The 26,251-nt window shown below is 54.5% G+C and overlaps 2 protein-coding genes across 5 annotated transcripts in view; one reads left to right on the forward strand and one right to left on the reverse strand.

Annotated features, from left to right (window-relative positions):
* Window positions 1-15,954, forward strand: part of FOXP3 (forkhead box P3) — a 19,422-nt gene extending 3,468 nt beyond the window's left edge. The window contains exons 2-13 of one of the 4 annotated variants that reach the window (XM_047715631.1): window positions 420-2,114; window positions 8,687-8,921; window positions 9,449-9,553; window positions 9,650-9,788; window positions 10,195-10,282; window positions 10,352-10,456; window positions 11,298-11,385; window positions 11,584-11,664; window positions 12,363-12,513; window positions 13,232-13,308; window positions 14,542-14,643; window positions 14,852-15,954. In XM_047715631.1, coding sequence (XP_047571587.1) covers window positions 2,038-2,114; window positions 8,687-8,921; window positions 9,449-9,553; window positions 9,650-9,788; window positions 10,195-10,282; window positions 10,352-10,456; window positions 11,298-11,385; window positions 11,584-11,664; window positions 12,363-12,513; window positions 13,232-13,308; window positions 14,542-14,643; window positions 14,852-15,001 — 1,398 coding nt within the window. In that variant the 5' untranslated portion in view covers window positions 420-2,037 and the 3' untranslated portion in view covers window positions 15,002-15,954. Of the gene's footprint in view, window positions 1-419; window positions 2,115-8,686; window positions 8,922-9,448; window positions 9,554-9,649; window positions 9,789-10,194; window positions 10,457-11,297; window positions 11,386-11,583; window positions 11,665-12,362; window positions 12,514-13,231; window positions 13,309-14,541; window positions 14,644-14,851 lie in introns of all 4 variants that reach the window. The other 3 variants (XM_047715629.1, XM_047715630.1, XM_047715632.1) reach the window with 3 other exon arrangements.
* Window positions 15,875-26,251, reverse strand: part of CCDC22 (coiled-coil domain containing 22) — a 13,576-nt gene continuing 3,199 nt past the window's right edge. Inside the window, exons 3-17 of the mRNA XM_047715628.1 lie at window positions 22,414-22,546; window positions 21,499-21,605; window positions 21,294-21,360; window positions 21,011-21,189; window positions 19,442-19,636; window positions 18,891-18,953; window positions 18,685-18,804; window positions 18,013-18,132; window positions 17,810-17,926; window positions 17,602-17,703; window positions 17,412-17,519; window positions 17,150-17,245; window positions 16,849-16,908; window positions 16,695-16,769; window positions 15,875-16,249 (exon numbers count right to left, since the gene is read on the reverse strand). Of these exons, the coding sequence (XP_047571584.1) occupies window positions 16,136-16,249; window positions 16,695-16,769; window positions 16,849-16,908; window positions 17,150-17,245; window positions 17,412-17,519; window positions 17,602-17,703; window positions 17,810-17,926; window positions 18,013-18,132; window positions 18,685-18,804; window positions 18,891-18,953; window positions 19,442-19,636; window positions 21,011-21,189; window positions 21,294-21,360; window positions 21,499-21,605; window positions 22,414-22,546 (1,656 nt within the window). The 3' untranslated portion in view covers window positions 15,875-16,135. The remainder of the gene's footprint in view (window positions 16,250-16,694; window positions 16,770-16,848; window positions 16,909-17,149; window positions 17,246-17,411; window positions 17,520-17,601; window positions 17,704-17,809; window positions 17,927-18,012; window positions 18,133-18,684; window positions 18,805-18,890; window positions 18,954-19,441; window positions 19,637-21,010; window positions 21,190-21,293; window positions 21,361-21,498; window positions 21,606-22,413; window positions 22,547-26,251) is intronic.

Here is a 26,251-nt window from a genome sequence, read left to right on the forward strand (position 1 = left end):
TGCCTCCTCTGGCTGCCCAGCACACACGGGCCATCTCTGGGTCTCAGACGTGTCCCACCAACCTAGAAACCTCAACCAGTGAAAGTTTTGTTTTGAACTAATGGTAGGGAGGGTTGGGTTTGTTTTTTTTTTTAATTGTTGTTGGCTGGTTGGTTTTTTTTTTTTTTAGGTCATATATATATATATATATATATATATATATATGTTCACTTTTTTTTTCTTATCTTCACAAAGCCAGACCATCAGGCCCCCTTTTCCAGAAAGGTGAGTCAGAGTTAAGGATAGTTAAGGATTTTTTTTAGGGCTTGGGAAATGGGGCGGCGGGGGTGGGGGGGAACGTGAAGGGGCAAAGGGGTGGGTCTTGGCCACTAGGTTTGTACCATGTGTATAAAGAGCGGTTTCCAATTTCTCTTCCCCAGGCCTGAAGTCAGTCTTGCAGAGGGCTTGGAGTAGATGTTGGATGGCAGAACCCCGGGCCACGCAGGGTGCTGAGGAGCCGGGGACTGGGAGCCACAGCCGTGACTTATCGGGAGAAGTCCCTGGGGCCTGGGGCTTCTGCACAAGGGGGTTACTGCTCAAGTAAGGAAATGCAGCTGCCAACTCTTGGACAACCATAAAACCTCACAAGCTTCAAGCCCCCCCTCCCCTGAGGAATCTCCAAATCTCAGAACTTCCCTGTCACTGCAGCCTCGAATTTAAGACCCAAGACTGTTGGGCCCAAGGAAACCTGGGTGTTTTTAAGCCCGTCCGGCACCAAAGAAGGCAGAGTCCCCACTTGCCAGCTCTGTCATCTTGGGCAAGTCCGTCGACTACTTCGCGCCTCTGTTTGGCCCATCTGTGTAACGGCCATGATGACAAGATGGACCGAGAAGGGCTGTGGTGAGGATTGAACGTGATCGTTCGGGAGACTTGTCCAGCACGGTGTCTGGCCCGGGGAAAACTACAGATAAATGTCAGCTACAGAGAGGATGGTGGATACTTGGCATCCAAAAACCCTGGAAACTGGGATTTTTCAAAGTAGAGAATTGCAAAGACTGAGATCGTGGTGTCCCTGAGTAGGAGAGGGTCGGGGTCCTAAGGTGCCTCTGGGCTTCATGAGGACAGATGCATTAACACTGGGGGCCTCATTGGGACCTTCCCTGTAGGGTACCCTCCAGGTTAGAGTTCTCAGACCTTACAGCGTGATAAGACGAGACTTTTCTCCCTCTCCTCGCTCAGTGATGCTAAGTGGATTCTGGGAGCTAGTGATTCTCAGACTGTTAGATTCTGTAAATTGTGGCAGATAGAGAGGGACTCCCTGCCTTTCCCGTGAAATAACTTCCATGTCCCCTTCTGTAGGGAGACGCGTTGCAGATCTCCCCCTCCCTGGGCAGTAAGAACAGTGATGACCATATCAATTCTGCTTAAGGGGAAACTGAGGCATGGAGCAGGGCAAAGTCTCTGGAAACCCAGCCCTATTCAGTTTCTTTCCCTGGTGTTTCTTGTCCCATCACATTCACAGAGTGGTGTCTCTGCCTGCTTGGGACACCTCCGTGATTTATTTGAGTCCCCCCCTTTTTTTTCTAACTACACACTTTTGTGTAAAAAACTGTGGTTTCTCATGAGCCCTGTTATCTCATTGATACCTCTCACCTCTGTGGCGAGGGGAAGAAATCATATTTTCAGATGACTCGTAAAGGGCAAAGAAAAAACCCAAAATTTCAAAATTTCCGTTTAAGTCTCATAATCAAGAAGAAGAGAAACAGAGCGAGCAAGAGAGAGAGAGAGAGCAAGAGACAGAAAAAACTATGAGAACCCCCCCACCCCGTGATGATCAACACACACACACTCATCGAAAAAAAAAAAAATTGGATTATTAGAAGAGAGAGAGAGAGGTCTGTGGCTTCCACACCGTGGTTTTTCTTCTCGGTATAAAAGCAAAGTTGTTTTTGATATGTGACAGTTTCCCACAAGCCAGGCTGATCCTTTTCTGTCAGTCCACTTCACCAAGGTGAGTGTCCCTGCTCTTCCCCATCAGATGCGGGTCCAGTGGAGGAGATGGTAGTGAGGCAGGCACCGGGTGGGGGTCAGGGGACCTCCGGTACCGGCAAGACAGCTCCTTTGGTTCCAGTCAGGTAAGAGATTTTTTTTTTACAATTATAATAGTAATAATAAATGCCGGCAGACTGATTAGGAAAGTGCTTGATCAATGCGTGGGCAGAGGCAATGATAAATAAATTGATTGCTATGTAGATGGGCAGGATTTTTTTTTTAAATAGGCCAACTGCCAGTCTTTGTGAATTTCAGAGCTTTGAACAACTTGAAACTGTCCAGGTGTAACTGGAAATTTCAACTACACCTCTCCCTCCTCTTCGTCTCTTGTCTCCTGATAGCTCCCATCCCTCTCTGTCTACTCACCCTGTCTCCCTCTTTCCGTGTTGCTCTGTCTCCCGGTCTGTTTCCCTGGCACTCAGACTCTCCATCGCCCTTTCTCTGGCTCTGCCCAGCTTCCCTGCCTCCGTCTCCTCCATCTTCACCACACTCCCACTATCTTCTTTCCTCTTTCTCCCACTGTCTCTCCTGCTCTCTTGTCTAGCCTTCCCCCACCGGCCTTCCTCCCCTCCATGATCCAGCACAGAGCTTTGTACCGTTGGTGCCTAATAATAGTGGATTGACTAACATCGATGAGGACATTTCCATTTTACCAGAGTGAGCATCAGTTCTGTTTGCCCCGATCGACGGAGGATAGTGAGCTGTTGGGTCAGGCTGAGCGCTTAATTGAACTTGGGCTTGCACGGCACGAGGGGACCTCCTGGGGGGTACTTTGTGCCACTGTTGGTCATGGTTTAGCTGTGTGGTCCTACCCTGGGACCTTGTGTGTGTGAGTGTGTGTGTGTGTGTCCAGAGTCCATGTCCAGGAACCAAGCAGGCTGTTCAGGGCTGGGGCAAGCTCATCTCTGCAGGCTTAGCAGTGCTCACTGTTAGCTGTTAGTATTTTTTTTTAACCAAATTAGAACCACTCTCTCTATTGGTTTTGCTCCTGCTTTATTCAATTAATAGGAGTGTTTTTGTAGATCACTAAAAATTGTTTCAACATATGATCTTTCGTGGCTGTCAAGACTGTCCTCACACTGGTGTGAACCATGATTGGTTCGACCAAGTGCCAATTCCTGGACATTCAGATTGTTTCTAGTTCTTTCCCCCATAATCATCCCTGATTAGTTCCTTGGATTCCTGAAAATGGAGTTGCTGAGACAAGAGGCATGTGCATTTTTAAGGTTGTCTGACCCTCTCTGCAAATCATTCTTCTAAAAGGTTGTCCTGTTATATGCTTCTTGTACTCAAGCCAACCCTGTGTGGGTATTATCGTTTTTTAAATCCTTTTTCAGCATACCAGGTAAGAAAAAATATTATCACATTGTTGACATTTGCTTTCTTTGATTATTTACACTATTTATTGAGCATTTATACTTTTTCTTAAGTTGTTTGGTCATATCCTTAGTCCCAATGGAGTGCTCATCATTTTTTTTCTTATTGATTTGTCACAGCTTTTTATTTAGAAAGGATATTAACTTTCCAATAGGCATACATGTATAGCAGATGTTTTCCCCCAATTCATCTCTCACTTTTTCTATTTGTTTATGGAGTTTTGTGATGCTATGATGTTTTTATATAGACAAATGGGTTACTCTTTCCTTCTGTGGTTACTGTCTCTGGTTTTGTGCTTAGAAAGTCCTTTCCCACTTGAAAATGAGATAAATGTTCACCTGTGTTGGCTTCTAGTCTCTTTTATGGCTTCATTTTTTCCATTTGCTGTGGAGGTTAAGAGTGTGGGTACTGGAGCCAGACTGTCTGGGACAAACCCAACCTCACCCCCAAGCCATCTGTATGATTTTTAGCCAGGCATTTAACTTGTCTGTACCTTCATTTCCTCGTATGTACTGTGATGATTGTAGTAGCACCTACCTCAAAGAGTTGTTGTGAGGATTAAATGTATTAACCACGTAAGTGCTTAGCAAAGGGCTGGCATACAAGAAACCCAAGAAAATATTCTTTCTTATCTCTTTAATAAATCTGGAATGTGTTTCAGGGTATATGTTGACTGGCGACATTTCAAACTGGGCAGAGAGGAATTGGTGGGGAAAATGGACTGATTATTCATTAACTAACTTTATCTTTCCCTTAATATTCCCAGAAGCATTTGTCAAATAGTGTAGCCTCTGCTGTCTCCCAGGTTGAAATGACACATTTATCACGAACTCGCTTGCCTCTAGACAGTCGTCTGTGATTGAGATTTCTGTTTTGTTCTGTTCCCCAGTGTCTGAGCCATGGCACTTTGCTGACTGCTGCTTCGCAATACAATATATCCCCCGACCACGGGCCGCCCCCCACCACCCAGCCCCGCCAGCATCTTGCCCTTCTTTTTTCCTTGTTATCTGATGCAGCCTCAGTTCCTGTAGCCAGAGACCAACAACTACTATTATTTGGGGCATTCATCTCTCTCTCCCCCCCCCCACACCGTTTCCCTCTTTCTCTGTCTCTGTCTCTATCTCTATTTGGGACATCTCTCCCTCTCTCTCCCCATCTCCCTCTTCCTACCTCATCCTCTTCCCATCTCCCTGTGCTGTTCTGTTATTCTTTTTGTTTCTCTCATTCTCTGTCTCCCTCCTTGTGTATACTTCTAGGACTTTTGTTCCTTTGAGTTCCTCTTCCCTCCTTTCTCTCTCTCTCTCTCTTTCTCTCTCTCCCTCCCTCAGCATCTCTCACTCTCTGTGTATCTCTGTCCCACCTCATGTTTCTTCCATCTCTCTGTATCTCTTGTTCTCTGGGTTTTTGTGTTCCCCTATGTCTGTCTGTCTCTCTCTGTCTCCGTCTCTTTGTGTATCCCTGTCTTTCAGCCAGTCCCCTGGCTGGAGGGGCTGTTGTTGACTCGATGCCCTGCAGACATGTAGCAGGTCCCCCAGACACAAAGTGGAAGGGCCCTGGCCCTTATCTCCTCCATGCCTCTCTCTGCCCAGTGTACGCAGGAGCAGGCTGAGGCCTGGAGATGGGCAAGAGGGCCTCTCCCAAGGCCTCACAGGGATGGAATGGTGGAGTTAAGACCCAAACTCAGACCGTGGGACTCTTGGCAGGACTCTGCTTCTGTCTCTCCCCTGCACTGTGGGCCTCAGTTTACTTCTCAGCACCCATGAGGGGTGGAGGGGGAGCTGAGCTGCCCCCTGGCTGCTGCCATTCCCCCTTCTCTCTTCTCACAACTTGGACCCTTACTCAGGCAGGAGGCTTTGTGGCCACATGGGCCAGTATGGAGCCCAACCTCCTAAGAGCTAGTCTGGGTGGGGTCCCAGGGTCCCATGATTCAGAAGGCCTTGTGGCCAGAGGGTAGTGATACTGGAATGATGTAAGTCAGCCAGTCTGTCTGTGGGTCTGGCTGTGGATAGAGCTCAACCATATCCCCAGAGTGGGCACGGGTCCCCGGGAACTTCCACCCCAGGACCCCTCCAGAGAGCCTGGCAGTGGGCTCCCTACTGGCCAAGACTCTTCCTGTCCCCCACCATGAGGCCCTAGCCAAAGGCATGCTGGCCTCTAGCTTCCCCTCCTTTCCTCCCCATCTCCTGTGGAATGGCTATGAGTACAGGAACATGGTCCCAGAATGAACAGGGAGACTGAGGCCCTGCACGTGTTCATTTACCATCACTGACATTTTGTTAAGCATTTCATGTGCATTAACTTTGGACGAGGGGTACAATTACTGTCCCAGTTTACATGCAAGCCCGAGGAGAGTTATAGCTAGTTAATGGCCGAGCCCAACCCCAGGCTCAGGGAGTCTGCTGTCACAGAACTTGGGAGGGAAACTGTCAGAAGAGGCAGAAGAGGCAGAGGCTTCCTACAATGCCAAGCCTGGTAAGGCCAAGGACCCTGTGAGGTAGTGAGCTGCCTGTCCTTCAGGGAGTTTCAGTGAGTTTGGACACCATTGACATTGGCCTTCACCATCTGTGAAGTTGGACCCAAGGACCCTCACAGAGGGGGTTTGAGACTCTGGGATCCTTTGAACATAAGAAATGACGTTCTATGATTCGGAGGTTCTGGCATAGTACCATTTGAAGACCCCCAGGGTCCCAACAGCTGTAGGGTCTGTGTGGTAGTCCCCAAGCATCAAACCTTTGGTCTCTCCATGGCCCAAGTCTACAGGGCCCGGGATTTGTCATGGTGGCCAGATGGACGTCACTCACCACATCCGCAAGCACCCACATCACCCCCACCTGGGCCAAGGCGGCTGCAGGATGGGCCAGCCAATTCTCGGAACGAAACCAGTGGGGGGATCTACCCCCTTCTCTTCCTCCTTGGTGCCGATGAAGCCCTGCGCATCCGGCCGCCATGACGTCAATGGCGGAAAATCTGGGGATGTGACAACAGGGCCCAGATGCAGACCCCGATATGAAAATGCTCTCTGTGTCCCAGAAACAACCTCCATGCAGCTTCTGAGAAACAGTCAGAAAGGGACGCCCCAACAGACAATGCAGGAAGCTGGCTGCCCAGCCCGGCCCTCCAGGTTCCCCACCACCAGACAGACCGTATCTATGTCCCCTTTCTGAGAATGTCCCTGTGCTTCCCTGAGGCTGGACGTTCCAGATATGTTTGAGGAAGAGATTTCTTATAAGCCCCAGCCAAGTGTCCCAGCACCGTCAGAAGTGACCACAGGCCAGCCGTCTGGGCCAGGCCAGAGTGGCGGAGACCAACCACTCATGGACCAAAGTTGGTATTCGTTTACTCAGGCTTCTATAACCATTTACCACAAGCTGGGGGGTGCTTAAACAACAGAAATTTGTGGTCTCCCACTTCTGGAGACCAGAAGTCCGAGATCAAGGTGCCAGCGGGGCTGGTTCCTTCTGAGGCTATAAGGGATGATCTGTCCATGCCTCCCTTCTAGCTCTTGGAGGACTGCTGGCAGTCTTTGGCATGCGTTGGCTTCTAGAAGCCTCTCCCTGATCTCCACCTTCATTCATTTGCTCACCTCCTCATGGTCCCTGAGTCCTGAGCCTCCACAGATCCAGGCTCTTGCTTCTCACACAGTAATGTAATGCCTTCACCCCCACCCCACCCCCACCCCCCGCACCAAGAGACTAAGAGTTTACTACCTGGATTCTCACCCCCACCTCCCTCCATGCCAGAGCTCCTGACAATCCCGTGAGCTGACAGCAAAGAAAGGAAGGTGCAGCTGCTCCCCTAAACCCCCCTTGTGCCAGCTTGGGCTACTATCGGCAGCTGTGTGCCCAACCCAGTGCTGTGCGGTGGGGAGTCACATGCACGCACACACACTTTCTGGAGAAAGACAGGGAGCTCTCAAGTTGCCGTGGGACTGTGGAACGCACCTGGGCGTTCCCTTCAGTAAAGTGGTGGTTGGACTAGGTGGTCCCTTCCAGCTCCAGCTTCCTCTTAGACTGGGATTCTGAGAAGCAGAAGCCCTGCCTGTCACAGAGTGTTCAGTTCTGGGCCTCAGCAAAGGAGCCCAATGCCATTATGGAGGACTTTCTGGATGGGGTTCGGATAGGGGATACGGAGGAAGAGCAGACATTCCAGGCACAGCATCTAGTAGGAGCGCAGGCTTGGAGAGCAGAGTTGGGGTAAACGCTGGTGGGGCCTGAGTCAAGATGCTCCCACCAGCCCTGGCTCAGGGGACCTGAGCTCTCCCTGCTCTCCGGCACCTGCCCTGTCAGCTTCGTGCAAGGCAGGAGCCCAGAGATGATCAGACCCCGCCCCTGCCTGAGCTCCAGACTCCCGTCCTCCACTGCCCACTCAGTATTTCCACTCGTGTGTCTAATGCCAGACTCGTCGTGTCTATCCACCCCTGGATCGTCACCCCCAACCTTGCTCCCCCCAGCTCAGAAGATGTATTTGCTCAGGCAAATACCAGGCCAGAGGTCTCCTTGACCCTCCCCCTCTCACCACCCCCCACCACATCCAAGCTGCCAGCAAATTCTCCCTGACTCCACCTTCAAAGCACACTCAGAATCCACCAACTTACCATCTCCACCGACACCATCCTGGTCTGTGCCACCACTGTCACTTGCCTGGACTGTCACAGGAGCCTCCTCACCAGTACCCCTACTTTCACCTTCCGAGAGTCTGTCCATCTCCCCGCAGCCAGAAGGACCTTGAGTCCATGCCCCCCTCCACTCTTGTAAATGCCGGGTCACTGGGATAAAATAATGCCACCCAGAGAGTCAGAAGCCAGTCCCAGCAGGATCAGCAAAGGTTGTATGCCCTGTGTATAGTGCAGGGAGGACCAGGGACCTAAGGCTTGGAGACGAGCCCCAAGCAGTTGGGAGAAGAAAAGCTGACACCTGCCTGTGGCTGAGGCCCCAGAAACAACCCCAATTCCCCACCTCCCTTGTGGAGGACACATCACCACCAGCGCTCTGCCAGCACGCACGGGCAGGCTGAGTGCCAGAGCCGGGCACGTCTGCACCTGGGACGTGTGCGGAGACGCACGCACATCTGCGTTCCCAACACCAGTGTATGCATGGGTGTGTGCCACACGTACGCGTGATCGGAGCTGGGGTCCAGCCGTGGAGCCCAGGACAGGACCCAGCTGATGCCTGCTCTGGCCAGGGCACGGGGTGAGGGGTGGTCTACAGGGTTCAAGTGGTCGAGCAGCTCACACCACCACTGGGGACACGTGTAACTCCTTCCCCCTATGTCCCCACAGCCTGCCCTCGGACAAGGACTCAATGCCCAACCCCAGGCCAGCCAAGCCCTCGGCCCCTTCCTTGGTGCTTGGCCCATCCCCGGGAGCCTCACCCAACTGGAGGGCTACACCCAAGGCTTCAGATCTGCTTGGGGCCAAGGGCCCAGGGGCAACTTTCCAGGGCCGGGACCTCCGAGGCGGGGCCCATGCCTCCTCCTCCTCCTCTTTGAACCCCATGCCACCATCGCAGCTGCAGGTGAGGCCCAGGGCCCAGGATGGGGCAGGCAGGGTGAGGTACCTGGGTCTACAGGTGCCGACCTTTACTGTGGCACTGGGCGGGGGGCCCAGCTGGGGCACAGGAAGTGGTTTTCTGGGTCCCAGGCAAGTCTGTGACTTATGCAGATGTCGCGGGGCCAAGAAAGTCCCCAGTTAGCAGGTCTCAGAGATTCAAGGCTCTCCCCGACCTCCTAATCCCGGTCTCAGGAGAGGAGATCCTATCATGGTCCCACAGGCATGGCCCTGTGTCCGCATCCCCACATGACAAGGGAGAGGGCTGGTGCCCAGAGAGGTGAGGTGACGGGGTTGAGGCCAACTCAGCCACTTATTAGCTGTTTGATCTTGAAAAAGTTATTCGCTCTCCCTGAGCCTCAGTTTCCACATACGTAAAATGGGGATGGTCAGAGTACCTACCGTGTGGGGCTGTGGCGAGGAGTGTATGAACTAGACATGTAGAAAAGTGAGGATAAGGATGGCATCTCACACGCCTGCCTTCTCCCCCCTCAGCTGCCCACAGTGCCCCTAGTCATGGTGGCACCCTCTGGGGCACGGCTGGGCCCCTCACCCCACTTGCAAGCCCTCCTCCAGGACAGGCCACACTTCATGCACCAGGTACTGACCGGGAATGGGCAGGGCGGCGGGAGCAGGTGGGACAACTGGGTGCCGCAGCGGGGGGGAGGCTGAACCACAGCCCCTGTGTGCCCCCAGCTCTCAACGGTGGATACCCACACTCGGACCCCCGTGCTGCAGGTTCGCCCACTGGACAGCCCAGCTATGATCAGCCTGCCGCCACCCACTGCTGCCACCAGTGTCTTCTCCCTCAAGGCCCGGCCTGGCCTGCCACCTGGTAACAGCCCCCATCCCGCAGCTCTACAGAACCCCAAGCCCCACCCCCACCCCCCAGGGCCTGAACGTGAGCCGAGTAGGCTGCTGAATGGCGGCCCTCAGGAGGTTAGAGGCATCGGGTCTTATCATCTGGGAAACTCCAGCCTCCAAAAAATGTCAGGCTCAGAACCTTAAAGATGCAGAAGGGCACGAATCACAGAACCGCAGGTCTCTGCAGTCGAAATGTCAGTGCTCGCGAATGGCGCCCTCTGAGCTGCTCCCCAAGAAGCCTTGGGTGTTAGGGCCAACAGAGTCCCTGGGAATCAGGGCCTGAGAGGCTCAGGAGGAAGTTCAAAATGAGAGTCTCTGTGGGCTAAGCCTGAGGGACCAGCCTAAGGGTCCCAAAGGTACCCCATCCCCACCCACAGGGATCAACGTGGCCAGCCTGGAGTGGGTGTCCAGGGAGCCCGCGCTGCTCTGCACCTTCCCAAGCCCCAGCACACCCAGGAAAGACAGGTCAGTGGACCAGGCTGGGAAGGACCCTTGCTCTGCCATTGCCTCCCCTTACACCTTCTGTCCTCCTAGTGCCCTCTCGACGGTGCCCCAGGGCTCCTACTCGCTGTTGGCAAATGGTGTCTGCAAGTGGCCCGGATGTGAGAAGGTCTTTGAGGAGCCAGAGGATTTCTTCAAGTGAGTGACCCAGGCTCATACTAGTCCAGGAGGGTCCCCAGTGTGTGGGAAAAGGCCTGTGGTACAGGTCTCAGCTCAGGCCTCATCTCAGTACAGAGTGATGAGGCAAAAGGCAAAGGCTAAGACCATAGATTCAAATCCCACTCACTGGCTGTGTGGCCTTGGGCAAGTTACTTAGCTTCTCTGGCCCCTGGTTTCCTCATCTGTGTAATGGGGCATCATAACAGAGGTTTATACTATTACCTACCTCCATTTTACTGATACAGAGACTGAGGCCATAAAAAAGTTAAGTGTCTTAATCGAGATCACCCAGTTCCTAAGTCACAGAGCTGGAATTTGAATCCAGGCAGCCAGGCTTCTGCTCCCCTACCCCTCCCCCCCGATTTCATTGATCCCCATAGTTCCAGATTCTCACAGTGACTCTTGCTGCCTCCCCCAACACACACACATACACACACACCCCTTCTCCTACCATACCCAACTATCAGTGGCAATTCTACACCCTGTCCTCTTCACGACCATGACTTTGCACAGGCTGTCCACCCCTCCCCACCTGGAGTGCCTCTCCTGCCCTCGCCTACCTCTCAGCTCACGAGCCTTCCAACATCGTCTCCAGCACCCTGGCCAGGCTCCAGTGGCGAGCTCAGGCCTGGCACCAGAGATGCCAAGTAGTGTGTGTTAAAGGAACAGCAGGTGTAAGAGGGAGACTGAGGTAGAGAGGGGAGGAGGCTGAGGCACCGAGGAGAGACCTCCCAAAAGGTCTGGCCCTCCTCACTCAGAGTGGTGAGCCGGGAGGCCAGGCCCACCATGGTCACCCACGTGGACTCTTCCCCCTACCCAGGCACTGCCAGGCGGACCATCTCCTAGATGAGAAGGGCAGGGCACAGTGTCTCCTCCAGAGGGAGGTGGTGCAGTCTCTGGAGCAGCAGGTGATGGAGGAGAGGGGTGGTTGGGGGATGATGGGCGAGCCTTCCGTCTACCCTGTGCCAGGAGCCAAGCTCACCCAGGACGGGGGCTGGCATAAAGGAAGGGAGGGGGTAGGGCACTCCCATGGAGGATCACAGCCTGAGCCAGGATGTGGCAGAGAAAGGCCAAGTTGAGCCCTCACTTTGCACCTGTCCTCACAGCTGGTGCTGGAGAAGGAGAAGCTGGGCGCAATGCAGGCCCACCTGGCTGGGAAGATGGCCCTGACCAAAGCCCCATCCACGGTGAGCCACCCTGGGCCCACAAGCGGTACAGGCGGCTGGAGGGGGTGGAGAGGACCTGCCCTCGCACCCACGCCCTGGGACTCTGTGCCCCCCATCCCCAGCTCCAAACACGCCCAGACCTGGAAACCTCTCCCCTCGGTTACAAATCCTCTACCCTCCAAGGTCCCAAAACATCATGACCTTGAGTTTTCAAAGCAACGGCAAATCACCAAGCATTTACTGGACAACAGAGCCAGTGCCGTGGGCGGGGTTGGCCGTGTAACACCCAGGGGGCAGGGGCTGGTGCAAAATAGACACATGGGGCCCGGGTTTCAAGATGACCCCCACAGAGCAGTAAACAAAGGGCATGGACCCCTGTGATCACACAGGCCACACACCCGTGAAGCTGGCCCTGGGGACCAGGCCCCTTTCCTGAGCACGTTGCTGGGATTAATTTATCAGATCCTCGTGAGGCCACTCACGATAGTAATTACTATCATCCCTAAGGTTAAGGTCACAGTTGGGTAGGGAGCCCAACTCAGCCCCAGCTCGTGGCCCCGGCATCATACAGCTCAATGCTGCTTTGTTGGATTCTGTATCAGACTGGAACTGGGAAGAGAGTTCCCTCGCTTTGGAAAAAAAAATATATATATATTTAAAATTGAAGTGGAAAGTTTAAGCCTCTGAATCACCAGCCGTTCTCTTCTCTCCTCCCGTAGGTGTCAACGGACAAGGGCTCATGCTGCATTGTGGCCAGTGGCACTCCCGTCACCACTGGCCCAGCGTGGCCCAGCCCCCAGGAGGCCCCTGACGGCCTGTTCGCTGTGAGGAGGCACCTCTGGGGCAGCCATGGAAACAGCACATTCCCAGGTAAGTATGGTCCACATCCCTACGTGGTCCAGCCTCCACGCACCCTACCCCCAGCCCCTCATCCCCCACTGGCCCGGGGTGGGAGACAGCCAGGACCAACCCTCCCCAGCACTGCCACTCAGCCTTTGGGAAAACACAACCCCTTGCCAAAGCTGCTTTTAAGCGTTTCCAAGGCCTGTAAGCCCCTTGCTCCCACCGCCCCCCATTGTGGTTTCTCCTGTCTAGCCCCATCTCCCCTGGGGCCTGGGGCTCACTCAGTCTGGGCTTTGGCTACTCCATTCGGTTGTCAGAAGGGAGGGCAGGGAGGGAGCTAGCTCCCCTCACTCCCCAGAGACTCTCCCTTCCCCCTCCAAGGAAAAGCGGGGGGGATTCTCCCAAGCTCATGGATCCAGGGGCTGCCCGCAAGGCCTGGGCTGTGGGCTTAAGAGGGATCAGGGCCCTTGAGTGCCATCCTGCCTCTGCCACTTGGCCACCTGAATCCCTCTGGTGTGCAAGTTATTTGACTTCCTTTCAACTTCGGTGACGATGAGGCCCATTTTGGTGCAAGTAGCACAAGCAGTAAATGACACATCAGCGCCCAATGCTCAGCATGGTCACTGTGAGGGTGACAACTGGCAGTGAGAGATCTCAGCTGGGCAGCCTCTCCTTGTATCGTGGGGGATGGAAGAGGGAGCGAGGAGCTCCAGGACGGGACCTGATCCTCCCCCACCCCCTACAGAATTCTTCCACAACATGGACTACTTCAAGTTCCACAACATGCGGCCCCCCTTCACCTATGCCACCCTCATCCGCTGGGTAAGCAGGCGGTGTGGGCCAAGGAGAAGGAAAAGAAATGGGGGTAGGGGGAGGAAGGGGAGCACCAGGCTCTCACATTCCCAGCCTCCTTCCAAGCGCCCCCAGGTCAGGCTCCCTCATGAACAAACCCAGGCCTCCCACAGGATTCCCCACCAGCCCTCATGCCGGCTTCACCCCAGACCTGACCCTCAACCCAAACCGAAACCACTATCCAGGCCTGTGTGAGCCAAATTCTGGCCCTCACCCCACCCCTTTCCTGGGGCCCACCTCGACCCCATACTTAACCCCCTCCCAGACCCGTAAAATAGCCCCCAGATGACCCTGATCTTTGCCCCTTGCCCTAAACCCACCACAGATACTATCCTAACTCCTTCCCCAGCCCCCACATACCCCAATAAGCTGGCAGGATCCTGCCTCTCACCCCTTCCTTGTGACACCTATCTGACCCTTGGCCTCACCCAGTCCCAGCTCCTTCATTTGAATCTCCCTAATGCTTGCCCAGAACTTTCATCCTAGGCCCACACCTAACCCCTCCACAACAACACACATTCCCCTACCTGGCCCCACCCTGACCCAGAACCTCACTGTGGTGGTAATCTCCCACCCTTTCCTTCACCCCACTCCTAAATCCAAACAGATCCAATTCCCTGACCGTTAGCCTCACTCCACACCTAACATAAGCCCTGACCCTGAACGAACACATACAACCAAATTCATTCTTGACCTTGACTCTAAGCACATGCCTGACACAGAAAATAACTCCATCACTAGGCTCGCCTCGGACTCCTGACCTTAATGCCATCCCATCCCTTAGCCCTCAACTCGCCCCGGTCCATCCCCAGCCAGACCCTTAACCAGCCCCTTCCCTGCTGACCTTTAACTCTGCCTGGCCCTTTACCACTCCCACATCCTTAACTTGGCCCTACTCCTGGGTTTTGACCTTCCCAAACCTTGACGTCTTGCTCCCGTGGAGAAGGCCAGCTCCAACTCCATCCCAGACCTTTAACCCAATCCCAGGCCTACCCCGAACCAGACCTTACTGCGACCTCAGCCTTGATTCTCCACCTCACCCCACTTCTAACTGTCACTGACCTATCACCGCACACCGTCTCCCTCCCTCTTCCTCTGCCCACCCCAGTTCCACTCCTGTCAGACACCCAAGGTGGGCCACTGCCACTCTCAGCCCAACTTCAGGGGAAGGGCTCCCTGACCACCTGACCCCCTAACCTCCAGGCCATCCTGGAGGCTCCCGAGAAGCAGCGGACACTCAATGAGATCTACCACTGGTTCACACGCATGTTTGCCTTCTTCAGAAACCACCCTGCCACCTGGAAGGTAAGCTCTTCTGGCGGTGGCAGTGGCTGGGAGGGCCTCTAATGTCACCGGGGTGCTGGGCCAAGCTCAGGAGTGGCGTGGTGGTGGGGGGCTTGTAGACATATCGGGAAGGGCTGGGAGGCCAGTTTGGGCTGGGTCCTGCTGACCTCAGAGGCTGACTGCCTAGCCGTTCCCCCTACCCCTGGCCTGGTGGGCTTTCTTCCCACAGAACGCCATCCGCCACAACCTAAGCCTGCACAAGTGCTTCGTGCGGGTGGAGAGCGAGAAAGGGGCCGTGTGGACCGTGGATGAATTTGAGTTCCGCAAGAAGAGGAGCCAGAGGCCCAGCAGGAGTGCTAACCCCACACCCGGCCCCTAACCTCAAAACCAAGCAAAGGAGGAAGGATGGACAGGGGCTGAAATGCGGGGTGGAAATGGCCAGGGGCAGGGGTGATGGGCCCTGGACATGCCCACTGGGGCCAAGAAGTGAGGTGTGCACGGTCTTGCCTGCCAGGGACCCTGAGCCTCAGCTGACCACCCTTCTAGAGTATCCGCCCTGCACCAAGGCTGCTCAGAGGGGCCCTGCCCCTGCCCCCTGGCCCAGCTTCCCACAACAAGCTCTTTAGCCAAACTGAGCCTTCACACCAACCACACACACAGCCTGCCTCCGTCGCTCAGACAGGTGACCTTTGGGCTGGAAGACACACACACACACACACACACACACACACACACACACACACACACAGGGTCCATCCTGTCCCTTGGACACAGGACCAAGAACCTGCCTCAGTACTCTCGGATAACCACAACCTCTACAGCCTCACAGACCATCGCACCTGAGCATGGTCCTGTCAACCCACAATCCCCGAAGCACACACCCATGGCCATCCCCCTGCCTGGCACACACGTGCATGTGGTGTCACATGGGGCGTACCCAGCGCACCCCACCCCCGCCCTGCATAGAAGCAGCCTTGGTACCTTTAGGATCTCAGGTCCCAAAGAGCCACACAAACACACCCCAGTCATGCACATTCTCATGCAGCTCCCAAGACATCAGCTCGCTCACACAGGCCAAGAGAACGCACAGGGACATCACAAGTGCATGCACATGCCCCAGTGGGTCTCCGGGGTCCCAAGTGGGCTTTCACAGCCACACCCATGGAATCGCCAGATAGATCCCATGTCTCACCCGCCGCCCGCCCCACCTCCCCGGCCTTGAACGCTACGTCCCCATCCAGGCCTCAGCTTTGACTGCAGACAGAGCCCCTTCTTTATTTGGGATCCAAGGTCCTAACCCCAGCGCCCTCTCCAATAAACGGCAGCCAAGTTCCCATGCTCTGGATGATCACTCCAGATCAGGGCTGGGGTCAGGAGGGCGGGGGTCTGGGCCCAAGGCCACAGCAGGAGGAGCGTAGCCAACAGAGAGAATGGCTAGGGCAAGTGCTTGGCCAGCAACCCCAACATCCCAGCTCCCTGCCCCACGCCAGGAGCAGACCGGCGCTGTGGCTCCTCAGGTCTCCCGGACCCTCCCCAGGAGGCTCGCGTTCTCCTGGCGGAGGGCTCGGTAGTCCTCGCGGATCTTCTCCAGGTTGCTGAGGGTCTTTTTCCCCATCTCCGTCTCGATCTAAGGCAAGGCAAATCGCACGCCTTCAGTGTGTGGGGCCCCTGTCCCAGTTCCTGCTTGCCACCCGTCTCCATTAAGGCCACTTGAGGCCCCCTCCTTGTTCCTCCCACCCTCCTCCTGCAACAGCGTGCTGTGCCCTAACGCAGGGCTTTTGCACGTGCCATCTGTTTGCCTAAAGTGTCATGTGCTAACGTGGCAGCATGAGCCACCACATACTCTGGCTGAAGCCTCCGCCGATGGCCAAGGGAGGCAGGTACAAGGCCCTTCCGGGTGGAAGCTGGGGCCCTCTGGTCGCTGGCTGGTGCCAGGCCACACACACAGCTACTAAGGGGCAAGGCTGAGAGTCAAGCCATGGGCTATGTCTGCTCCCACAGCCTCTCTGGGCATAAACCAAGGTGCTGTCCACTGGCTTGCCTTGGTTTCCCCTCCTACCCCCGGGCCTCACCTGCTCCTCAAGGTCTCGAACTTCCCGCATGATTGTGCCCGTATCCTCGATGGTCTGGATGAGCTGGCTGCAGTTCTGGGGACGGCAAGAGCAGAAGGCTTGCACCCCCACCACACGCCACCCCGGCCGGCCCCCAGCATCCTTCTCCACTCACCTCGTGCAAGGCAGCTAGATATTTGTATGCCTTCCGAACAGCGTCATCCTTCTTGGCATCCTGACCAGACAGAAGGGACCAGTGGGCTTCCCCCTCACCCCCCACACATACCACCTCTAGGACCCCAAGTCCACCCTCTCCCACTCCCCTGACGTCCCCCTCCATGGCTTACAGCAGGGCCCAAGCCGCAGTGTACCTACACGGCTCACACCAGGCCGAGACCCAAGCCAGCCTGTGAGCAGACAGGCAGCAGAGCCTAGCACGCACTGTACCCCCCGACCCAGCCCAGCCAGCCCCGCACCTTGAACACAAGCTCATCGGTCACGGCAAATGTCCGGTCCAGCTTCCCAGACAGGGAGTTGATTTCCTTCTGAAGCTCCTTTGTGTCCGACAAGATCTGGCAGAGAACAGGGCAGCCATGAGCCCACACTCACACCCAGACAGTGGCTAGAGAGCTCTGCCTTTCGGAGGGCGTGAGGTCCCTGTGTGGCCACGCTACATGCTTCTGCCCCTTGCACGTGTCTGCCTGTTGGCCCCAACCCTCCACAGCCACAGCGATGCACCTTAGTGATCTCTTCCTTCTGCTTCCGGATGTTGCCCACAATCTCCAGGATGCGCTGGGTATAGGCCAGTCGGGACACGTCTCTAGGCAGGGTCTCCAGCTCAGACACCTAGATAGGAACATGGCAGACGCTCTCCTGGGACCCAATCCCCATCCAATCCAGCCACTCAGGGCCCCCGCACAGGCCTTACCAGCTGCTTATAGACCTCCTCCTTCCTGCGGGCCTCTTCGGCAGCTGCTCGAACACTCTGGTGCAGCTCCTGGATCTCTGCCAGCCGTCGAGAAGATTCCAGCTGCCAGGACCCCAGGGGCAGAGGGGCAGTGAGCACAGCACAAGGATGGCCCCCTATGAAGGAACTGAACCCGCCCCACCCACAGCCCAGGGACCTGACAACCTACCTCTCTGCAATCCTGGAGCTTTCGGAGGTGGCGGTACTCAGCCAGGAGAGGGACCCGGTGCTTTTCCCACTGACCCGCCAAGTGGATGACCCGCTGGGCGCTACTCTCTACCACGAGCTGGGGGTGATGCAAGGGGATCCCTGTCACACAGGCTGGACCCCTCCGCCTCTGGCCCTCCCGCCCAGCCTTGCTGCCAGCCCCACCTGCAGCTTGGCGAGGTTGGCAGCCCCATCCGGCAGCAGCTCCGCCGCCCGGCTCTTCAAGCGCAGGACCTGCTCACGCTCCGCCACACTGAGCTCGCTCTGACGACGCTCTGCCTCTACCTGGCACCCCAAGACCCCCGCTGCTGTTGGTGGAGGAGCCCAGCCATATGTCACAGCCCTTTAGCCCCCAACGAGCTTGAGCGCCCCCAGATGACAACACACCCCTCCACGCTCTAGCAGCCCCCTGACTCCTCCTGATGGTGACAAACACCCACAGGCCCCTCTGATCCCTCTACCTCCAAAATGACCCCCTCCCTCTGCCCCGGAAGTCCTGACAAGGCCCACAAGCCCCTGCCCAGACAGACCCATCGCACCCTCACAGATGCTCACACCCCTCCTGATTCTCACAGACACCAACATATCCTGACTGAAGCCCACAGGTGCCCCTAACCCCACAGCTCCAATGCCTCTGACCCTATGTCTCCCTCTCACCCCCACTGATTCTCCTGAAACCTCAAGAGCCCACAGGTCCCCGAGGTTGCCTCTGAACCCTTCTGACATCAGCAGACTGCCACCAAGCCCTCTCAGCCCCTTTAAGTCCCTCTAGGCCCTTTAGGCCCTGCCAGGATCCAACCCCAGGTGGGCAGCCCCTCCCCCACCCCCATCCCCCACCTGCACAAGGTTGATTCCCAGGGTCTTCATGTTGGCTTCAACCTCTTCAATGTTGCGGTTCACTCCCTCCAGCTGTTCCCGAAGAGACTCCAGCTCCTGCTCTTGGGCTGCCCTCGTGTCCTGGGAGGGACAGGCCAGTGGGGGCGGGGGTGTCAGGCCTGCTAGGCGGGGCAGGAGCCCAGAACCCCCTCCGCTGCTCCACTTACCTGTTCAGGCCGCTGGGAGGGGGCCGGCACATCGCACACCTGGGCTGCCTGGACCTCGGGCTCCTGGGGGAGTGAGACGGGGGTATCCTGGCTGTCAGAGAAGGCCCTGCCCCTCCCAGCCCAGCCTCAGCAGCCCCTCCGAGCGCCATACTCCTGTCCATTCAACGGCTGACGGCTGTCAGAGCAGGTTTATGGGACCCAGACACTCTGAGACCACAGGCTGGAGTTCTTGCTCATGAAGAAACCTTCCAGACCCCGATACGAGAAGGATGACGGCCCCTCTAGGTCAAGGAGCAAAGACGTGTCCAAGGAAACTGTCCGGGGAAGCTGGGGTTTGCACAAAGCACCCCTACACCCTGCCATGGTTTCCACCCCTCTCCCGTTTCTCCACAGAAGCTCTTGAGAAGCCAGGGGACCCCCAGCGCACAGAGGGCACACCCAGTGGGGACACGGGAACCTGTGTTGATAAAGTGTGTCGTCTGCACAGACAGCGACCCTGCAAGCCTGCCTCAGCCCTGCCAGCCTGCCCGGGGCCACTCAGACCCACTCACCGGATGGAAGGTGAACTTCTCTGAGTGGGTGAAACGGGAGCCCTTGGGAGCACCAGTCCTGGCCCCCGCACCCCAGGCCTGCAGCAGCTCTCCCAGGTCTCGGGCTTGCGCGGGAGCCCCTGGTCGGCCCCAGGTCTGGCGGAGATGCTCAGCCAGGTGCTTCTGCAGCCGCTGTCGCTGGGCCCGTGTATCCTCCTGGACGCAGAAGGCAGCGCAGACGGGAGGCTGTCGAGGCCAGCTGGGCACCCGAGGTCCTGCCTCCTCCAGGGAGCCGCCTTACAAAGGGCTACCACCCAGTTGCCTCTCCCACCGAGGGGGCCCAGTCCTCCCCTTTCGGGACGCACCAGGTCTGGGAGGTCCCCAAGGAGAGGGTCCCCCTGTCCCAGCCATGCTTCTCTCCACCCGTTTGCTCCCCATACAGGAGGGCAGCTGAGGGAAGGGAGAGAGGCAGCAAATCAGCAGCCTCCAAATCAGAGGTTGATGGGGCAAGGCTACGTGGGGACAGAGCAGAGACAGAGTCAGAGGTGCTGGGCAAAGAAGTGGTGGAAGCAGAGTAGGAGAGAGAGAGAAAGAGAGAGAAAGAACAGAAGCAGTTTCGAGACAACTGGGGAAATCTGATTACGAACGCAGTGACGGATGGTATTAAGGTGTTAATGTTATCAGGTGTGAAAATGACCCAGGGGTTACCTTAAAAAGTGGATACCCTTATGAGTTAAGAGATGTATACTTCAGTATGTATAGTCAAAATGGCATGCATACTGGGATTTGCCTTAAAATAATACTGAAAAAAAGAACAACTTGGGGAGAACAGATGAAGAAAGATTGGTGAAAGGCTCATAGTTGAAGGCGGATGAGGGGCACCTAAGATTCATTAGAATATTCTGTGTCTGAAAATGTCTATGAGTTTTAAAAAAATAAACGTCAAAAAAATAAATTAATTAATTAAAAAGAAGTCAAGATGGAAGAAATGGCAGCGGGGAACACAGGGGCAGGTGGAAAGTGAGTGCCAGAGGTGAACAGAAGGGAAGGGGAGAGACAGTCTGGAAATGAGGAGACAGACAGAGGAGCAAGAACGGAGGGGCAGCAACACCACAGAACGAGAACGACAGTGACCAGAAGAGCCAGCACAGAGACCTAGGGACAGAAAAAATGAGCACGGGGGACAGTGGCAGAGACAGAGAAGGAACGAGAGACTCAGGGGCAGGAAGAAGGTAATAGAAACAGGAAGGAAGGGGGCAAACCCTGACCTCTCTGGTGGCTAAGAACATGCCCGTTGTTCGGTGGAGCGTTAGCCTGAGGGGAAGGCACTATCACCCCCGCCCAAGTCTCAGAACTGGAAACCGAGGCTCTGGGGAGGGGAAAGAAGAGTGACCAGTCTGAGGTTCCCAGTCATTTGGACCTCAGTGTTCTCTCAGGGGAAGAGCCAGTTAGGCACATGCAGAGGGGAGGTGATGAGGGACCAAGTGGGGAAAGGAGGGCACAGAGGACCAGGGGATGCTGAGATGGGAGCAGTAGGAAGCAGCCATGAGCAGGGGCCTTGGAAGTAGGGAGCCGAGCTTCAGGCTGTACCTGGGTGGGGTGGCGGGGTGCCCGGTGGACCCAGTCCTCGTCTCCAGGGCGGTCCCGGCCCGTGTGCTGGCAGAGCTGGATGGCATGGCTTTCGAGGAGTGAGGCCACCCTCCCGGCAGGCTGGGGCACCTGGGTGGGGGCTGGTAGCAGCAGAGGACTTGCCTGGAATTCCCGGGGCTCTGGAGGCAAGAACAGAGTCAGCTAGCCCTCCCACTGGGCCCAGGGCGCCAGGCCTACCACGTCCATCCTTCTCCTGAGCCCCTCCCCACAACCTCAGGCTTACCTCCTCTGGAACTCAACTCAGGCAGGACCAGCCTGGTGGTGTGGAAAGGCTTCTGGGAGGCAGAGCCCTGGGGAGGAGAGCAGAATCAGAGCCTCCATGAGGAACTGTGGTGGGGGCCACTGGTGGGAGGGGGGCCAAACACCTGAGCACCCAGATGGGGCCAAGGTGGGGACAGGCAACATCGATGGGAGTTGGTGGGTCCCACCTGGAGGTGCTGTAGCTTGGGAGTGCGGAGGAGCGGTGGGACCCAGGGCAGGGCCAGCTGGTCCCGGATCTGGCTCCCGATGGCCCGGAGAAGGATAGCTGAGTCCCCTGTGGGAGAGTGGGGAAGGAGCATCCATCAGATGACAAGGCCATAATGCCAAAAATACAAACCCTGGGAAAGAAGCCACTGCTCCCGGACCACCCCCCCATAGATGCATATCTAGCTAGCTAGCCTTCTCACCCTAGGCCATTTGACAAGCAGTTACGGAGCACCTACTGCATACCAGTCACTGTTGTAGACTCTTGGGATACTTCAGTGAACAAACTGAGAAGTACCCCTGCCCTCACAGAGCTGGCATGCTGGTAGAGGAGAACATGATTCAGGTCAAAAGTACAAGACAGAAAGCTGTCAGGTGATGATCTGAGAGGAGGGTAAAGATCACTGAGAGGGGCACACAATTTTAAACAAGGCAGTCTGAGGAAGGCCTCCCCGAGATGACACGAGAAAAGAGCCTCTAAAAGGTAAGAGGGTGAACCAGGAAGATATCTAGGGGAAGAATAATCTGGCAAATACAAAGGCCCCGAGGCAGGAGCACACCTGGAGGGTCACAGAAGCACCAAGGAGGCTGGTGTGGCTGGAGTGGTGGGGAGGGGAGTGAGAAGGAGGAGGAGAGGCCGAGGTCCCTCCCAACACCAACTTCCCACCTGGGGCAGCCCAAGCCCAGGACCCTCTTCCCCCGCCCTGACTCCCCTCCCCCAGCCCCATTCCTCCCCTGCCCCCCCAGCTCTCCCAAAGATACATCCCCCACCCCACCCCCAGTCAACCTTTTTACCACCTCCACCTCTCTCGGGCCCCTACGACACCCAGCAACACCACGCTGTCCTTCACCCCCACCATGCCCTGGGCAGACCATACCTGCAGGCTGATCTGCATCCTCGGAGGCATCAGAGGGCAGACGCTCAGCCAAGAAGAGAAGCAGGTCCCGGAGATCAGGCTCACTGGGGTAGAGGAAGTTCTGATAGCCAAGCTCCAAGGGATAGCCCAGGTCCTAGAGGTTGGGGAGGTAGCCTCTATCAGTCAGACAGGTAGAATTCTCCTGTCCCGGGAGCCCTGGGCCTGGACCACAAAGGCTCCCACTCTCTCACCAACCACCACCCTCTCAACTTCACCTTGGCTCCCCAAAGGCCTTCAGGCCTCTGCAGGGGACAGGGGTGGGAATCACAGAGTGATTATAGTCAATGCTACAGAGAGCAAGAAGTAAGAAAGGCTCTGGCCTTTCTAACTAGGAACCCAAATCCACATGTCACAGAGGAGAAGACAAATATTTCTGAATCCCTGAAAAGAAACAAAAGTTTTAAAGAATATAATTACCAAAGTCACAAAAGTGATGACAAGCTAGAAAAAAATGTATATGGAGTTCACATCACAAGCAAAGAGTAAATCTACCTATTCTATAAAGAGTGTCTAAAATCAAACAAGCAGAAAAGACCAGCAATGCAAGAGAAAAGTAGGCAAAAGATAGGAAGAGGCAGCTCACAGAAAAAGAAATGAAAATGGCCCTTCAACCTAGGCAAATATGCCCAACCTTGCTGCAGACTGAAAGCACACAGAGAGATCTCACACACACACATCACTGACCCAGGACACTGTGACGATCCGTCCTCCGGGTGCGCACTGGGAGGGAGATACCATCGCTAGGGCAGCGTTCCTGCCCAAAACCTGAATCCGCTCATTAGAAAACACTCCGACAAACTCAAGGGGTAAGCCGGTCCAGGCAACAGCCAGCCTGGGCTCTTCAAAAACATTTGTCATTACAAAAGAAACGTAGAAACAAAAACCAAGGACTGTTGACTATGCAAGATAGAGAAGTAACAGTGAAACAAAATGTAGGGTCCTTGATTAGATACACTCCCCAGTTAAAACAAAACAAAACAAAACAAAACAAAACAAACAAACAAACAGCAACAGAGACATTTTGGGGACAGCTGGGGAAATTCCACCAGGCACTGGATATAAGATACTGTTGTTCTAACATATTACTATCAATTGTTAAATATATACTATCAATATTAAATTTCAGGGATGTGATCACGATACTGTGGTTATGCTGGCAAATGTCCTACTTAGGAGAGGTGTGATGAAAATTATAGGTGGGGGTTATCCTGCTGTCGGCCACTTTCAAATGGTTCGGCAAAGAAGTGTAAGTGTGTGTGTGTGTGTGTGTGTGTGTGTGTCTGTGTGTGTGTATGTGTGTCTATGTATCTATATACAGAGAAAAGAATGGAGCACAAAGCTAACAAACGTTTGTCCAAGTACAAAGCTGGGGAGAAACATGATACTGAGATATCATTCCTCACCTACTGAAGGGGCACAAATCAGTGGGCCAGGCTATGGAGAAGCAGGTGCTCTTCCCAGCGCTGCTGGTAGGAAGGCAGAAATGAAACAAAGCCAGGTGAGGGCAACTGGGCAAAATTGGCCAAAAATAACATCTGCTTTTACTCTTCCACCTCACTAAGCCTGCTTTGAGGATCTGACCATGAAGCCATGCCCGGAACAATTCAAAAGGACAGATGCACAAGAATCCTCTTTACAGCATTATTTGCAAAATACTGGAAATGCCCTAAATGTCTAAGCATTTAATACATTAAATGCTGCTTTGGGGGGGATTTATAAAAAAAGGTAAGAAGGAGAAAAGAGTCTTCCTCCTCTGTATGAAGAAGACTCTGATTATCTACCTTCTAATTCTTTTTTTTTAAGATTTTATTTATTTAAAAAAAGATTTTATTTATGTATTTGAGAGAGAGAGAGAGAGCACCAGCAGGCAGAACGGCAGGCAGAGGGAGAGGGAGAAGCAGGCTCTCTGCTGAGCAGGGAGCCTGACACAGGGCTCCATCCCAGGACCCAGGGATCATGACCTGAGCCGAAGGCAGACACTCAACCGACTGAGCCACCCAAGTGCTCCCTCCCTTTTGATTCTTACAGTGCTATCAGATGCTGCTTTCTTCTACCACTTCTGAGATACAGCATCTCCTCCTCCAGCACCCGTAAAAGATGAATACCAGTGACGATGATAATGGTGGATACTGTGTCAAGCCCTCTCTATTTTCCATGCTTCGATTCCTTAAACCAAACGTGGGAATGGGTAGCTAGTCTTTATTTTCCCTTGTTTTACAGATTTCCCATAAATTAAAATGACCAACTCTACCACAGTGCTGTGATTTCCGAATTACCCTCAAAAGGCTGCGGGTTCACTGCCCTCACCTCCTCTTCCTCCGCGTGACAGACTTTATTAATTTACGACAGAGTGTGGGTCCCTTAGGGAACCTTTTCTTGACAGAACAGCCAAGGTAACAAAAAAAAAAAAGTTGCTAAAGAAAAAATACAAGGGGCGCCTGGGTGGCTCAGTGGGTTAAAGCCTCTGCCTTCAGCTCAGGTCATGGTCCCAGGGTCCTGGGATTGAGCCCCGCATCAGGCTCTCTGCTCAGCAGGGAGCCTGCTTCCCTTCCTCTCTCTCTGCCTGCCTCTCTGCCTACTTGTGATCTCTGTCTGTCAAGTAAATAAATAAAATCTTTAAAAAAAGAAGAAGAAGAAGAAGAAATACAAATGGGCAAAGCCCTGAAAAGGGAAGGGCTCTGCAAAGAAACCTTGGGAGTTCCCAAATGACCTTGGGCCGACCCTTCTGATAGAAGACGGCCTTTCTCCCTGGCTCCAAACCAGGAAGCAGATTTCTGGTTTTGCTTTTTGCCTTCCAGACTCTGCAGAGTATGCAGATGTGCTCCCTGGAGCAGAACAAGCAGGAAACGGAACAGAATATGGAAGACCGTGAAGAGGAAGGATACGATGTCCAATCGTAGTCAACACAATGCTCCAAGGGGATCTATCTGTGTGATACAAGGGTTTTTAGACTATTTCAGAGAAATAGGTTCTTGCCTTGCTTTGTGGCTCGTACATACCCTAGATGGTGACTAAGTTAGGTGGATGAGACTTTTGCTATGTGTCATGAATCATTGCTTACAACCAGCAACTGGGCAATCAAAATCTACTAAAGCAAGAAAAAAGATAGAAAGGAGAAAAGGGGGGGGGGGATAAGTATATTCACATTTGCTTGTATCTGCATTAAAAAAACAAAAAGCAAAAACCTAGAAAGACACACAGAGACAAGTTAAAGTGAACGGTTTGGCGCGTGAGACTGCGGGATACCACGTTCCTTCCATCACACCCTGGAGATCTCTCTTACCCTTTCAGTGGTTAACCACCTTTTACCTAATTAACAGTTCTTTGTATTAAAATGTCCCTGCTCAAATTACGCCTGGGGTTTTGGTCTCCAGACTGGACCCTGACTAATAAAATGACCTACCCGAAACAAAAGGGACTTAGAGGGGTCCTGGGTGGCTCAGTGGGTTAAAACCTCTGCCTTCGGCTCAGGTCATGATTCCAGGGTCCTGGGATCGAGCCCCCCATCAGGCTCCCTGCTCTGCGGGAAGCCTGCTTCTCCCTCTCCCACTCTCCCTGCTTGTGTTCCCTCTCTTGCTGTGTCTCTCTGTCAAATAAATAAATAAGACCTTTAAAATAAAATAAAAAGGGACTTAGTGGTTTTGGTGTGAAAAGACTGGGAATGAAATTCAGCCCAGGCCACTGACTGGCTAAGGTCTTAGACCAATTACTGAACTGCCCGGAAGTTCAGTTTCCTAGCTGTAAAATGGGGTTCCCTACGTTCCTGCTTTAAGAGCTCATAGGCCCCATCAGGGTTCTG

This window comes from Lutra lutra, chromosome X (assembly GCF_902655055.1).
Source record: "Lutra lutra chromosome X, mLutLut1.2, whole genome shotgun sequence".
Lineage (NCBI taxonomy): Eukaryota > Metazoa > Chordata > Mammalia > Carnivora > Mustelidae > Lutra > Lutra lutra.